Below are 17,416 nucleotides of genomic sequence, written 5' to 3'. Positions count from 1 at the left end.
TTGAATAGAAAATGTATATTGGGGGCTAAAATGCTCTAAAAAAAACGAGTCAAAATAATCATTTGTGAAAACATTAGAGAATAATTTAATCATTGTAAATTTTTAAAATCATAAATAACATTACATTTTAGTTTTGTTTTGGTTACATACAGTTAAAACGGTAATGTTTAAATTGTTAAAGAAACAAATTTTGAGGGAACAATTGGAAAAAGAGGAAAACATTAAAGAACTTTGTGTCATTATACCAAAAAAACAGATAGACAATCCTTACCACCCACGTGGTGCCATCCAATAGGCTGGGAGGATTCATGTTAATGAAGCGTGAATAAAAAAAGAGAAGCTAAACTACTTAACTAGTCATCGACGCTTCATTAACCTGCAAAATCATCTGCAATGGCGCTCTGGGCAACTTCCTCTTCTCAGAAGCTTTTCCTTGCATCTCTACCTTCAACGATATCCGAAAATGGAAGAAGAATATATTCAGGAGCCATAGTTTGTGTTGGGGTGGCAGATGTTAAAAGGGTAGGGTAGTTAGTTTTAAGGAACATGATTGGCTAGTTTGTTAGTTGGTTATGATGTAGTTAGGTGATTTAATTATTGTATATAAGGATTGTTAATCTTTGTATAAAGGAGACATGTGTGGAATAGAAATTTATTTCCTTCGCTTCCAGAATTCATTTTTGCTTCCCTCTCTTTATTCATTTCTAAATCATTCTGTAGGATCTAGTTTTGATCTGAATGTTGACATGGTATCATTCGCCAGTTTTTTTTTTTTTTGCTTTTTCTGCATTTTTTCTTCATCATCGTCCTTTACTGTTAATGTCGTTATATTTATGCCTCTCACTTTCTTCATTTGGTTTGTTTTATTCATCCTTTTCTTTTATCTAGCTTTGCTTGTTTCTTGTTTGTTCTTCCTTCTTTATCGATAGCATGAGAGACTCTCAAATAGAATTTGCTCTTTATCTTCATCTGTCAGACACACCTGGCACGTTATTGGTAACTCATCAGTTGACTAGAGTTGAAATCTATAATCTATGGAGCAGGTCCATGCGGATTGCACTACTAGCCAAGAATGAGACTGGGATTTGGCACTTGCTCCTGTGATAGCTGTTCTCCGGATCTATTGGCGTAATGGGGTCGTTGTAATTCTATTGTCTTTCTTAGATATTAAATTCAATAAGTCAAGAACTTTTAGCTGGTATTGTTTTTGCCTCAAATGCTTCGCTGGTTTGGCAAGATCTTAAGGAACGTTTTGATAAAGTTGATGGATCTAGTTTTAAGGAACGCTTTAATTTCAGTTTATCACACTCGTCTCCGATTACCGTGGGATGAATATGATGATATTGCTTCATTTGAGTCATGTCACTGTGAAGCTTCTCGGAATAATAGTGATCACGTTAATCAACAACGATTGTTTTAGTTTCTTATAGGGTTGAATGAGTCGTATTCGACGGTGCGCAACCTGCTCTTGTAAATGAAGCCTTTACCGATAGTTAATCAATCTTTCTCCATGTTAGCTTAGGAGGAAGGACAACGTCATAATTTGGGGCAAAAATCTTGTGATTTCTGAATCGACTACACTATATAGCAGTTCTTCGAATTCTCAATCAAGAAGGCGTTTTAATGGGGTTTCGATCATTGTCATCTTAAAGATCATAAACGGGAAACAATTTACAAGTTCACAGGTTACCAGCTGATTTTAAGTTTACAAGGAAGAAGGGTTCTTCTGCCAACAGTGTTTCCACCTTGGATGGAGTTGACTCAAAGCTTAGTTTGTCTTCCGCCAGTAGTGCTTCTCCAAACGTGATTGTTCCCACTTTCACGCGTATGCAATACAAACAAATTTTGGAACTGTTGGGCAAGGTGTCAACAGTCCCAGCAGCTACTCATATGGAAGGTACGATTTCTAATTCTTTGAGTCGAGAATGGATTCTTAACACGGGCCACAAATCACATGATATTTGATCTATAAAACCTGAATTCTCTTGTTGTTTGTGCTCCAATCTCGTATATTCAATTTCCCAATGGTAAAACTACCAAAGTATTACATACATGGACCTCTATCTTTTCTCCTACTCAAACTTTAACCAATGTTCTTTATGTACCCAATTTCCATTACAACTTATTGTCAATTTCACAATTGACTAAAGACATTAACTGTTGTGATTTGTTTTATCCCCATTTTTTCCTCATACAAGACCTTTGCAATGGAGAGATGAAAAGGATTGGTAGGCTCCAAGATAGTTTGTACATTCTGAAGACGACTCACCTTACAAAGCTTCCCTTTTCATGTTCATTTGATTTACCTTTTCGGCTTTTCCTTCCACTACCTGTTTATCTTCTACATATTTCAATTATAGTGTACTGTGTCATGCTAGACTTGGGCCTTCATCTTTGACTACTTTGAATAAAATACCTCAGTTACAGTGTAATTTTTCTCATAATGATCATATATCATCTTGTGGAGTTTGTCCTATTGCCAAGCAATCTCGGTTGCCTTTCCCTAACAGTACATCTCGTGAGGCTAACCCTTTCTTTCTTGTGCATATAGATCTTTGGGGGGCATATTGTGTTTCAACATACAATGGACATAGGTATTTTTTAACCATCGTGGATGATCATAGCTGGATGACGTGAGTATATTTGCTAAAACTAAAAGTGATCCATTTGTTGTTCTTAAACAATTCATAAAATAAGTTTATACTCAATTTTCAGTTCTTATTAAAATCATTAGAATCGACAATGGCTCAGAATTGTTTAGTGTAGAAGGTAACGAATTTTTTGCTTCTAATGGTATAGTTCATCAAAGTTCTTGCGTGCATACTCTCCAAAAATATGGAGTCGCTGAGCGTAAACGTCAACATCATTTAAGTGTTGCTCGAGCTCTAAAGTTTCAATCTTCGATGCCAACTAAGTTTTGGGGTGAGTGTCTCCTAGCAGCTTGTTACATAATCAATAGGTTACCTACTAAGGTTTTAAGTTGGAAGTCACCTTATGAAACACTTCATCATAAGCCTCCAAATTTTTCTCGACTTAAGGTGTTTGCGTGTTTGTGTTATGCCACAGTTCCTAACTATCATGACAAGTTTACTGCTAAAGTCGTTCCTTGTGTTTTCATGGGTTATTCTATGGTTCAAAAGGGTTATATTTTATTTAATCTCCATTATAATTCATTCTTTGTAAATCGTGATGTTGTCTTTCACGAGACAATATTTTCTTTCCAATATCCTGTTAACAGTTGTTCCTTATTTCCAAACATGTCGACTATCATTCTTTTGACAATGATTTTTTGCATATTCCTGTTGTTCCTATTGACACTTCACAAGGTTTTTTTTTCTCATTTGCAAAATACTTCCTCCAATGCTTCAAATACTATCGTTCAACTTGGTCAACCACTCGTTTCGCTGATTATTCCTTCACCTGTTCAGCCTGTTCAATCACTCGTTCCGCCTATTATTTCTTCACCCGTTCACCCTGTTTAACTTCTTGTTCCTTGTCCCTCGGTTTTAAGGAAATCAGCTCGTGTTCATAAATCCCCAGCATGGTTATTGAATTTTATTTGTCAAGATCAATCCTCTACATCCACTTCAGAAGCAAAGGTATACAACCCATTTCTAATTTTATTTCTAATTCTCACTTACCTGATCTTACAAAAGCCTTTGTCGTTGGCCTTTCTTCCATTGTTGAACCCAAGACCTATCATGAGGCAATTCTTGATGAACGTTGGGTTGAAGCCATTCAATAAAGAGGTTCAAGCTTTGGAGACAAATGGCACATGGGAGGTGGTTTAATTACGTGCTGGCAAAAATTCGATTGGGTGTAAATGAATATACAAAGTGAAGTATAATTCTGATGGCTCGGTTGAACAGTTTAAGGTCAGATTAGTTGTCGAGGGTTATAGTCAACAAGATGGGGTTGACTTTCATGATACCTTTTCACATGTCGTGAAGCATGTTACTGTTCGATTGGTGATTGCTCTAGCAGCTATGTTTGATTGGCCCTTGTGGCAAATGGATGTGTTTGATGTTTTTATATAGCGCGATCTTCATGAGAAAGTTTACATGGCACTTCTGGAGGGATTTCGCAACCAAGGGGAGCGTCGGGTTTGTAGGATGCGTAAATCCTTGTATGGCTTGAAGCAAGTATCTAGTCAATGGAAACTTAAGCTAACCGAAGCTCTTGTTGCTAATGGCTACGTACAAAGCTTGCATGACTATTCTATGTTCACCAAGAAGGATTGAAAGAATTTGGTAATTATGTTGATGTATGTCGATGATCTCCTAATTACAAGGAACAATAATGATCTTATAGATGAGCTTAAAAATATTCTTCATCACAACTTTAAGATGAAAGACCTTGGACAACTTAAGTTCTTAGGTATTGAGGTTGCAAGATCAAATGAGGGGATCGTGTTGAATCAACGAAAATATGCTTTAGAGCTTATTTCAGATCTGGGATTAGGGGGAGCACGTTGTGTCTCAACTCCTCTTGAGCAAAACCAGAAGCATACATCGAGTGAATATGATGAGTGTTGAAGGTTTCCAGAGCTGACGAGTTAATGGAAATATCAGTATGTACCAAAGGTTAATAGGGAGGTTGTCTTACCTAGCGCATACACGGCCGGATATCACGTATGCAGTGCAACATTTGAGCCAATTCATGTAGGCTCCAAAGAAGTCTCATTATGAAGCTGCAATTTGTTTGGTGCGATATATCAAAGGACATCCAGGAAAGGGCATTCTATTCTCAGCAAACAGTAGGCCGTGTTTAAGTGCTTTTTGCGATTCGGATTGGGCGTCTTACCCTATGACGAGAAGGTTAGTTACAGGGTATTGCATCAAGTTGGGTGACTCTTTAATCTTCTGAAAATCGAAGAAACAAAGCACTGTTTCTCGATTGTCAGCTGACGCGGAGTATAGAGGAATAGCATCGACGGAGGCCGAGATTGTATGGACAAGGGGGTTACTTGAAGAGTTTGGTATGGAGCAGCGTGAACCAGCAATGCTTTACAGTGATAGTCAAGTTTCTTTACAAATAGCAGTCAATCCAGTTTATCATGAACGAACTAAACATATCGAGATAGACTGCCACTTTGTGCTAGAAAAGATTCAGAAAGGAGTTGTATGTACTTAGCATGTGTCTACTAAAGATCAACAAGGAGACATTTTGACGAAGGGTCAGTTAGTTTTAAGGAATATGATTACCTAGTTTGTTAGTTGGTTATGATGTAGTTAGGTGATTTAATTATTGTATATAACGAATGTTAATCTTTGTATAAATGAGGCACGTGTGGAATAAGAAAGCTTTTTCCCTTCATTTCCAGAATTCATTTTGCTTTCCTATCTTTATTCATTTCTAAATCATTCTGTAGGATCTGGTTTTGATCTGAATGTTGACAGCAGATAAGGTAGAGATGGAGACAATTTCGATAGCATTCAAAGAAGGAGATCGAGAGAGGTCAAATTGAGCAGATGAAAATCTTGTCTCGCCTTGTAGAAGCTCTCATTTCCTTTAAACCCCTTTACTCACTGCACACAAATAACATTTCATTTCTATTTTTGTTTTGTTTTTTATGTTTGAATTAACCCAATACAATGTTCCAAGCCAACAGTACTGCGGAAAGCATTCCATGGAGGCAGATTACGAGTGAGATTCTTGAATCAGATGTTTATAAGGAGCTGGACAGCATTCTGAACCCCTCTTCAATTCCCACATTGCATGCATTTCTCATCTTTTTGCTTTTTCTTTAATGATTTTAAAAAAAATAAACTTAACGATAGATGAATAATTATTTTGATTTCTATTTTTTTAGTATTTTAATATTAACTTTCATTTTGGTCAAAAAGACATCTGATAATAAACTAATATTCAGTGCATGGTACTGATGTGTGACTGTCATATCATTAGTTTTGACCGTATAATTACTTCTGACATGCAGTACATGTTGTGTCATCACTTTTTACATTAAGTATGTATCATATTATTACTTTTGATATGTAGCATGTGTATTAGTATCATTTTGGACATACAATATTATCATGTCACTTACATGCATTGACAGTCAGTAAATTAATATTTTCTTTTAACTATGGGACATCTTATTTCGAAATGAATTTGTAGGTCAAAATGCTTTTAAAAAAAATCAAAATGTTTATTTTAGCATATATTAATGATAAATTTTGAAATTATATCAATTTTAACTATTCAATCTAGAATAAAAAGATGCGTGTATTTTGAACAGATTATCCGAGTCCTTTTCATACATATGACGATGGCAATCTTTCATGGAAAGTATTCAATCCGATTGTTCTTCGACGCATGTTAAATTTATTGGTAATTCGAAGAAATATATCGCATATTTATCATATATAGACTTCTTTAAAATATTTATGTACACGTCTATGTATATGGGGTAGTTCAAATTATAGTGTAGGACTGTATGAGTGAGGACGAAAGCATAGGATAAAACACATAATTTGTCAAGGAAAAAACATGTTCTCTTAATCTTTCATGATATTTGGTCGTACAATTTAACGATTGTATGGCAGGCAGCAGCTGAAGCGGAGGTCGCAACCATGTCCATGACGCTACGAGCTATTCCATATGCTTCGACATTAGAGAAAGCACCTCAAGAAGTGCGTGGAAATTGGCTTCAAGCAATCAATAACCATCACATGATGCATTCAGTAAATGTCGAGATCAAAACTATTTTAGACATCGGATGTTCTGTTGGTGTGAGTACACGATTCCTTGCCGATGAGTTCCCTTCTGCTAAAGTCACTGTAAGTGCTACATACACGTCTTCCTTCTTGGAAACCGATCATGACTTATGTTACTCGGCTTTGAATGTGAGTATCAGTTATGAATATGCGTGCTATACGTGCATGGCTGGGCCTAGATTTGTCGCCCTACTTTCTTTCGGTAGCACAATATAAGGAAATGAAAAGACCCCCTTGGAAGAACCCATCACATGGATACATGCTGCAGGAGAAAACACTGGTTTACCGTTGGAATCGTTGGACAATCGTTTGAATCCAAATGTGTGCAGTTCATGAATTTGTTGAAACTTGAAAGAGCAATAATAGCTTTGGTGAATGAAGCATTCCGGTTGCTTAAACCCGGCGGTACACTCACTATAGCGGTAAACGAAATGCCACAACCGAACTTGTTCACAAATAACATCATTTTTCCTGCTCTTGATACCTAGAACTCATGTTAACTTTGTTTATTTTGCAGCCCAAGTCTAAGATCATTCAGGTATATATACAACAATTCCCTCACTCCATTGCAAGATATGCACATTATGCAACATAATCTTGCTTGAGTTGCAGGGTGTGAATTGATTTGAGGTAGGAAAATCGATGAACATCGACTGTCGGATTTGATTTTGATTTTGTTTATTTTCAGGAGCTGCCTCCAGCACTTTTTACATTGATGAAGAGTACGGAACCATTCTTGAACGAATACTACCTCACTGAACTGGAAGGAAGATAGAGAGAAGCTGGCTTTGTCAATGTAAAATCAATGCTTACTGATCCCAGGCATATGACCATGACTGCGACGGTGCCTCATCGACATGAATGAGTGTTTTCATTAAAACCGAAAGCATTTACGAGTAACCTTTGATGACTTCCTTTTCCAGTGTCATTGAGAGATTCTATACCGTTGTGAAGACCATATCATCTTCTTTCTTTTTTCTATTGGGTAACCTCGTAAAGAAGGAAAGCTAACAAGTTCAGTATAAGAAATCCGTTGTTTTAACTCTATAACTTGCTTCGTTTCACATGGACTCTGCAAATTGACAAGACTAAAGAGTTTTGCTTTATAAACTACAGCAAACTCGGTATATGCAAAATATTGTAATGGTTATATATGTGGTAGACGGGAGAGCATTTGTCACTTTAAACCCATCAAATAAATTAATTTGGTTAAATAATTTTCCATTCGCCCGTTAAATATTTTAAATATGTTACGAGTAAATTACAGTTATGACCAGAATTTATTTTGATAATAAAATAATTTAATTATTTAAGTGTTGGCAATCAAGTTACATGTCATCAGTCGAAGAGTTATCGTAGAAGTTAAAAAATAGCATTATTGCATATTAGATTCTTATTATTTATCTTTGATCATAATTTTAATTTATTCGATAAATTTAACTTTTCAATTAGATGGTGACATATGTCATCATTTGATTAAATTAACATGATTATATATTTAATCCATATTACTTAATTTTAATTTATTTAATTCAATAACTAGTTTAATTCCCCTCAAAATTATTATTTTATAATTTATGATGACATATTTCATCATTTGATTAAATGATTATATTTATTAAATTAAATTAATAGAATATGTGATAAGTTCCTCCGCAAATGTTCGACAAGTGACTTAATTAAAAGAATTAACAGATTAATGATCAAATTAAAAGTATCTTACAATTAAGTGTTCATTAAATAGTTTTCCCAAATATAAATTTGGGATATGTATAGATAAGTAAAAGCAATCAGGTGCAGTATAATGGATGACAACTCAATAGGAGGGACCCAACATTTAAAGCTTATCCTTGTTTTAACAATTTGGATGTAGTCTATAAACTTATTCCATATACACTTAAATCAATCAAACATAAAGACTCTGGCCAAATCTCTAATTTTAATAGTGTACACGTGTAATTGAAACATCTTTTAAATTTATCGTTATATTATTTTTCTACCTAATATTATTAAAAATAACTTCTTTGAATCATTAAAGGTGTGTTTAATAAGTGGTAAGATGAATAAGGTTAAAAAAAATTACTTCTTTTTTACTTCTTTGGCATAAAAAGTAAACTTCATAGATTTCAATGAGATACACATAAAAATTCAGTTTATTTTTTGATATGATTTTTTATATATCACAATTAAATTATATTTTATAATAATTAATCACAATATTTCCTTTTAAAAATATAACTATCGTCACATTTAATACATAAAAAATACAAATCAGTAAAGGAACTTATGATGAAGGTACACATGAGAGTTTTTCGGCCGTTTAAGTTGACCTTACAAGGTTTGAGAGTCTGGTAAGCAAAAGAAATCAAAGGAAGAAAACGAGTCCTAAGCTAGCTGTTCATTTGAATAAATAATCATCTAATATATAAAATTAAAGTGAATAATTAGAAATGAATAGAAAAAGAATTTAATACGGAGTTTTGACCAATGATTTTTATCGTTGACCATTATGATATTGATGTGATATTTCATATGCTGACTTGACGTTTTACGGTGTTGGTGTGCCAGTCCACGATGTCTGATGGCTGATGACGTGGCTAATATCATGACAGATGGGTTAAATTAATTTTTTTAACAGTTCGAGGGCTAAATTAATTTTTTTTAATTAAGGGCTTATTTGATTTTTAAAAAAAATGAAAATATTTTAAATTTAAAATTATACAAACATATGTTAAGTCCTTTAGTCCTTTGATTTTTATTTTTAGCCCCTCTTAAAATTTGATTCTTTTACTTAAACATTTTGTTTCTATCATTATTGATATTAGTGTCATTATTTTGGAACACATAATAATATGAGAAAATAACTTCAGTGATCAAAAATCCCATATAATATACGATTTTGACCAATTTTTTTTGGATTTGCGAAAATGACCAACAAAATCGCAATGCGATCTCTAATTCGCATTGCGATCTCCACTATCGCAAATTCGCGTTGCATTTCGAGTTGCGATAGTTGAAAATCAGTTTGCGATTTTTCATTTCGCGTTACGATAGTCTACAGTTGTCGTTGCGATTTTCCAAATTCGTTGCGATAGTCTACAGTTGTCGTTGCGATAGTCTACAGTTTTCGTTGCGATTTTCCAAATTCGTTGCGAAAATTCGTTGTGATAGTTAAAAAAAAAAGATTTTGTTTATCAAGAAATTTCTCTAAAAAAAATAGTATCCGCGCGGACGTATCGAAGACACGTACGACCACGACCACGACCCGACCCGACCACGACCACGACCCGAGACGGACGGCGACGACGGCGCGCGAGAGTCCCCCTTGTTCTCTATCACTCAACAAGAAAGTGGGAAAGCCAAGCCTTAAATACCATTCCCAATAGTGTTTCCAATACTATGTGGGATTTGAGCATTACCAACACTTGTTCCCAATACTATGTGGGATTGAGCCTTAAATAGTGATATTATTTTTGAATATTTTGCTCAAAATTACAATAATCGCGATTGATTGTAGATTGACTTTTAATTATGACATATTTAATCATATAATACTAATGCAATTGGTTGCTGATTCAGTTATTTTAAGGTGTATGATTGTTAATTGTTTCCTGAATAATCACATTGTATTGGAAACAAGTGTTGGTAATGCTCAATCCACATAGTATTGGAAACACTATTGGGAATGGTATTTAAGGCTTGGCTTTCCCACTTCCTTGTTGAGTGATAGAGAACAAGGGGGACTCTCGCGCGTCGCCGCCGCCGTCTCGTCTCGGGTCATGGTCGTGGTCGTGGTAATACGTGTCTTCGACACGTCCGCGCGGATACTATCTTTTTAGAGAAAATTCTTAAGAAACAAAATCTTTTTTTTAACTATCACAACTAATTTTCGCAACGAATTTGGAAAATCGCAACGACAACTATAGACTATCGCAACGCGATTTTCAACTATCGCAACGCGAAATGCAACGCGAATTTGCGATAGTGGAGATCGCAATGCGAATTAGAGATCGCATTGCGATTTTGTAATCCAAAAAAGTTGATCAAAATCGTATATTATCTAGGATTTTTGGTCACTGAGGTTATTTTCTCTAATAATATTGAGAAATATGATAGTGTAAATATTTTAGAGTTAGTTGCAAATTTTAATACTTCTAAAGAAATTTTTGGCATTAGTATGTTATGATATTAAAAATGGTATTTATGAATTAATAAATTTGTGATTAAAATAATAAATTTGATTGGAAGAAAATTATTTTAATGCATTATAAATAATTGTTGAGAATTCATTTTAGAATACTAGTATAGAGATTTTACTCTTATTTTTAAATGATGCATTTTTTTCTCGTATATTTGATATTTTTTATTTTTACTCATATTTTTTCTTAATTTTGTAGTACATATTTATTAATTTTAATATTTTTATTTAATAATAATACTGATAATTAATAATATTTTTATATTTAACTAAATATTTGTATGTTTTAAATTTAAAATATTTTTATTTTTTAAATAAAACTTAAATAAACCCTTGAATTTTAAAAAAAATCAATTTAGTCCATTTGTACGTCATCGATCACATCATCAATTACTGTGTACTGTCGTGCCAACACCATAGACCTTCATATCAATGTCATAAAATATCATATTAATATTATAATAGTTAACGACAAAATTATTCGTCAAATAATCACATTAAATTATTTTTCTAAATTCGAGGACACCTTAAGTGAAAAGAATTCAATGATTATATTGATTTTTTTGAAAAACAAAAATACAAGGACCTCATATACCTGCCTGAGACTAAAATTATGCCGAAATCATTGCTGCCAAAAGTCATTATTCCTGAAAATCTAATTATTAATATTTTAAATTTTAAATTAATTAAAATATCATTTAACATTTACATTTTGTTGACATACGCATCAATTTATCATACAAGCATGCTCTTTGTTAAAATGAATTACTATCGATGCATTAATGTTTTCAACTTTTAATAAAATAAAATAGAACTTAAATATTATAGCTTAATTTTTTTATATCGAGTTAAATATTAAGTGGTTTTAGCTGTTAAAGAAAGTAGTATCTTTTTAATATTTTTGTAAATGGTTAATTTTTTTTCTTTAAATAATTAGCTGATGTTGCATGTAACTATATATTTCGTTGGTCCAACAATATTGCAACATGTCTATATGCATGATATAGACTTTAACGAGTAATCATAGTAATTAAACTTCTACGTTATAGCCTTTTATCGGTATATATATTTGAACTAACATTTTCTCTTTTCTGGTAAGCAAAAATAAATCATGAAGTTGATATGAAGATATTATCAATTGTGTCTTAATGGGGATAATAGTTGTTGGATATATGAATTGTAAAATTACACCGTTAGCACTAACCGGAAATATAAACAGTAATTAAAATGAATAAATTCGTAAATCGTGTCGTGGTATAACCACTGCCTTAGAAACGAATTCGTCCCGATGTGTGTAATCGCTGCAGTAGGCGGACCGACCCCCGAGGTTAACACGGTCGCTCCGAATCCCGTACACTTGAAATCAGAGTGGACTGCCGGTGATATTGCTCTTCTTATCGGAAAGCACACAGAGAATATTTAGAAAACACTTGGAGAGTGAATTCTGAATGTTGAGAGTGAGTTGAGAAGCTAATATAGCCATCTATTTATAGGCTAGAAATAGGGTTAAAATCGTCCATAAAATTTCATTATTAAATCTCTTCTTTTGTAATAGCTGAAACGTCTAGATGAACCTGACTCAAAAATAGTCCAGGTTCATTGCATTATTATTCAGCTGTTATAACTCCCGAATTATATCATGTAACTCATGGAATTAAATCAAATAACTCCTCTGTACACGTATTACCACGACCACGACCACGAGACGGACGGCTGCGGCGGCGATGTGCGAGAGTCCCCCTTGTTCTATTTCACTCAACAAGGAAGTGGGAAATCCAAACCATAAATACTCATTCCCAATAGTATTTCTAATACTATGTGGGATTGAGCATTACCAACAATAGTCATCCACCTCTTGCATTATATGCTTTCCACTTTTCTTTCCTTTTTTTAAGTTTGTTAATTTGATTCCTAAATCTTTTTGGTTGATGTTTGAACTTAAATTTCTTTTTATTATTCTTATGATATGATATTATCATATTATAAGATTGTGCAATATTAGGGAAAGAAGTTAAAATAAAAAATGGTTAAATCAGAAAATATGTAAACAAATACTTAAGGATTAAATTAAAAAAATCTTAAAATTTAAAGGTTAAATATTACTTCAACATTAAAAAATTGAAATGGTTATTTCTTAAAGATAGTAGGAGAAGAATGGAAGATGAGTGTAATTGAGTCGTCAAGGGAGAAAAGGAAAGGCATGAAAGCAAAGTGAGAAATATTGTATTGTTATACATTTGTCTCCAATGGTAGGGAGGAAAAGTGGTTGATTCTCTTATTTATATGATAACAAACCTCATCATGCCATTCTCCTAATTTTTCCAAGTGATTGCATCCCAACCCCACAAGACATCATTTTCATTCAAACATTCCCGTTCGAATTTTATAAATAAACATAGATAATACGCAAATTATTATATAAAAAATAAAAAAATCAATCATCTTTTTATTAAACGAAATAAAAAACAGATTTTTGAATCGTGATTAAAATTTTAGTATTATGAATAAAACAAAGAGATTTATCTTTTTGATGAGTCTTTACAATATTTGATCTAAATTATTTGATTAATAAGTTAGATGTCAATAAATTTTTAAATAATGTCTAACGTTTGAATTTTGTTATTCTAAATCGAATAAATTAAAATAATTGTAAATTAATCCATCAATACATTAAAGAAAAGAAAATTGTAAGAGAAAAATAATAGAACTTAGTGTTAGGTAACATTGAGTTTGGTTACCCTACCATTCCTAACTTTCTTACTTTCTCTCTCCTTTATATGAGCAGTGATGGACAAACAACTTCTCCTCCACAACTCGTCCCTTTCTCTTCAACAGCAAAAATGAATCGAACCCACATTGGTATGGGTTTAGTGTCCAAACCCCTCTTCTTGTTCCGCTTGTCTCTGTGTTTGTTCTTTTTACATCACTCACCAACAAAAGCTGAGGATTTCAATGCCAAAAACAGAACCAGAAGCTTAGCTTCGAACTGCAATTGGTTCAGAGGGAAATGGGTTTACGACCCTTCGTATCCACTCTACGACCCTTTCAAATGCCCCTTTATCGACCCCGAGTTCAATTGCCAAAAATATGGCCGACCCGACGGCAATTACCTCAAGTACCGATGGCAGCCATTCTCCTGCAGTCTCCCCAGGTCAGATCATCAACATTCATCATGCGCATGATTATTAATATGGGAGTTTTTTCAAAGTTTTTTTTTTTTTGAGTTTGTAGGTTCAATGGGGTGTATTTTTTGAGGAAATGGAGGGGGAAGAAGATCATGTTCGTGGGTGACTCACTGAGTTTGAATCAGTTCCAGTCTTTGATATGTATGATTCAAGCCTGGGTTCCGACTTCCCATATTTCCTACATCAAACGAGATGGTCTTACTTCGGTTACCTTTCTGGTGAGTTTGATTATTAATTATGTTTGGTTATAACGATTGCTTTGTATCTGGACTGGGGACACTGCATTCATCTCCTCTTCTTTTGACAAGGAAAAGCTTCCTTTTGCCTAATTGGATTCTGTTGCAGTAAATCCTTTTTTCGGCGCATTGCTGGAAAACAAGAGTAAATTTTTAGCTTCTTTTTCTAACTTTTTTTTAAATGATACAGTAGATTAATTGACTTTTCATTAATAAAAGAATCAACTACCAAAGAAATTTAGATTAATTGTTAAATATTTTAATATCACTTAAATAATACAACAACAACAAAATTCTATTATCATATGTAATAAGGTAAGAGGATGTAGGGTATTAGGCTGTACCCCAACACCAGATTGAGAGTAATTTTCGTGGAAGACCTCCGGCAGTCAAAAAATTAAAAATAAAGATAAAATACAATACATGTTTAAATAAATAAATAAAATATGTAGTTGAACAATCTTCATATGCAGTCTTCATATACACGTCTGTAATGGGAAGTAATCTCTGTAAATACATTCTTACGTAAAAATATCTGCATATAATTCTTTATATAATTCTGGGTGTCGGAGGTTTACCACGGAAACTGTTTTGTATATAATAAATTTTTGTTAAAATATTCTATTGTCAAAATTAGATGTACTATTCTGATTAGTCTAAGGGAGTTGTGTTTTGCTGAAAAGTGGACAGACGTAATTTTGCATTAAAATAGGGCCGTGATTGGTGGATAATATCACATGCCACACTGTTAATTTTATGTGCTTCTCAGGTACTTATGCTACACATACTTCAAATTAGAGTAAATTACTTATTATTTAGATTTTGTTTTAGTTATTAAATTAATTTTGTCTAGATTATATTTTATTAAAAAATTAACGATGATATTAATATATTATAAGATAATACATGTTAATATTAAAAAATAATTTAAAAATATCACATTAATATCATCGTTGATTTTTTAATTACAGATTGATCAAAATATAATATTATACATAATTTTGATAAAAATAATAATTAAATATTAAATAATACGTATATAACTGAATAAATAATTTATCCATTTAATTATTGTAATATTTGATCTTGGTTGTGAATTGGGTTAAATTCTACATATTATAATAATTGATGCAGTCGTATGATGTGAAGATATTGCTGTATAGAACGCCGTACCTTGTTGACGTAGTGCGCAATAGATTTGGAAGAGTGTTAAAGCTGGACTCAATCAGGGGCGGTGATGCATGGAAAGGGATGGACATGCTGATCTTCAACACCTGGCACTGGTGGACTCACACCGGAAGATCCCAACCGTAAGATCCATATCATTCCCTCTTCTTTTCTTCTCTTTTTCCCGCGCCCATTGGTCCCACATTTTTCAAACAACAAACTCCACTTGTCGATTTTCTTACAACAGAACAGTTCTAGTTCGGTTCTAATATGTTAAAACATCACAATTCTTAAAGAAATGTTGACGTTGAAATGACACATGTGCTTTGTCTTCTATCGGGGAAATGTAAACACTGACCATTTTGGTCTCTCTTGAGTCTTGAACAATGAAAGTGAAATCATACATGAATTTTAAAGCGTGGGGCATTTATGAATCATGCCGACACAAGATTTTATGTTAAATAAAAAATTTATAAGATTTTAAGAGTGAAAATAAATTATTAATATAAAAATAAAAATATTAAGATATATAGGAGTTTTAAATTTGTATAGAAATGAACTTGTTTTCATTGAAATGATTACTTGTTCCATGAAAAAATAATTACTTAAGGAAGTTAAAAATATATTTAATACTAAACGTTGGATTTTGTGAAGATTTGATTACATGGAAGAGGGTGGGAAAACGTGGAAAGATATGAACCGTATGATTGCATACTACAAAGGATTAACAACGTGGGGCAGATGGGTTAACCGCAATGTTGATCCTTCCAAAACCAAGGTCTTTTTCCAAGGCATTTCCCCGACCCATTATGAGTAAGCAACCAAAAACCCTTTCTACTATATATATTTTCCTTTTCCTTGCAAATTTTATGTTGATTGTACTTATGGAATTGCAGGGGAAAGGAGTGGAACCAACCAACACAGTCATGCACTAGACAGACGCAGCCATTCTTCGGAACCAGATATCCAGCAGGCACACCCATGGCTTGGGTTGTTGTGAATAAGGTTCTTAGTAGGATTAAGAAACCGGTGTATTTGCTTGACGTCACCGGACTCTCTCAATACAGGAAAGACGCGCATCCGTCCGCATACAGTGGCCTACACAGCGGCACCGACTGTAGCCATTGGTGCCTTCCGGGTTTGCCGGATACTTGGAACCAAATATTATATGCAGCTCTTTTTGGTTAAACATGCAATGGAGGCTTCTTCGGGCAGCGGGATTTTGGATGGAAAATCATTTGTTTTCTACGATAATAGTGAGGCAATAAGAGGGAATTAATTATATCACAATTAAACTGTAAAATTTTAATTTGTTTGTTTCCCCGGGTAAAGTTGAACAAATTTGAGTTGCTCATTTTTAGCCCATGGTGTTTAATTTTCATATTCTTCTTTAGTTAATTACATTTGTGCGTCATTTATCATAATAAATTTTAGTTTGATTTCTGTCATCAGTTTTACCTAAAATTCGTGCATGGATTGAAGCATTATAAAATTCTCTAGTATTGTATGACTATTACTTTTTATCGATAAAATAATTTTTAATAAAATATATTTATCAATTTATAACAAAATTTTGGAATTGGTTCAATGATAGAGTCACCAATTCCCACGTGTCCCAAGTTTGATCCCTTTAATATCAACTTTGATTTTATATTTTTTTAATAAAATGTTTAAACATATAATTATATAATTTGAAGATTAAATTAATAAAATATATATAGATTACGAAGATTAAATATATAATTATACAAATCTTTTACCATTGCATTAATGATTATCTTAATTATTAACAGCTTATAGTCTGATTGATATTCTAAGAGAAAATCGTCTCAGTGACCAAAAATGCCTTATAATATACGATTTTAACCAACTTTTTCCGGATTTGCCAAAATGACCAACAAAATCGCAATG

At 33.1% G+C, this 17,416-nt stretch overlaps 1 protein-coding gene and 1 pseudogene across 1 annotated transcript; both read left to right on the top strand.

Moving 5' to 3' along the window:
- Window positions 1–6,410: 6,410 nt before the first annotated feature.
- Window positions 6,411–7,641, top strand: LOC120212576 (annotated as a pseudogene).
- Window positions 7,642–13,738: 6,097 nt separating this feature from the next.
- LOC120212575 (protein trichome birefringence-like 39) lies at window positions 13,739–16,716 on the top strand. Its single transcript, XM_039210841.1, has 5 exons — window positions 13,739–14,068; window positions 14,149–14,320; window positions 15,473–15,648; window positions 16,160–16,318; window positions 16,402–16,716. Exons 1-5 carry the CDS (start codon window positions 13,758–13,760, stop codon window positions 16,691–16,693), a joined length of 1,110 nt encoding a protein of 369 aa, XP_039066772.1. The 5' UTR covers window positions 13,739–13,757; the 3' UTR covers window positions 16,694–16,716.
- Window positions 16,717–17,416: the final 700 nt, after the last annotated feature.

The sequence above is a fragment of the Hibiscus syriacus genome, unplaced genomic scaffold (genome assembly GCF_006381635.1).
Source record: "Hibiscus syriacus cultivar Baekdansim isolate YM2019G1 unplaced genomic scaffold, ASM638163v2 tig00110013_pilon, whole genome shotgun sequence".
NCBI classification, from domain to species: Eukaryota; Viridiplantae; Streptophyta; class Magnoliopsida; order Malvales; family Malvaceae; genus Hibiscus; species Hibiscus syriacus.
Note: the sequence above shows the minus strand (reverse complement) of the source record. Positions and strands in the feature narration are given on the sequence as shown.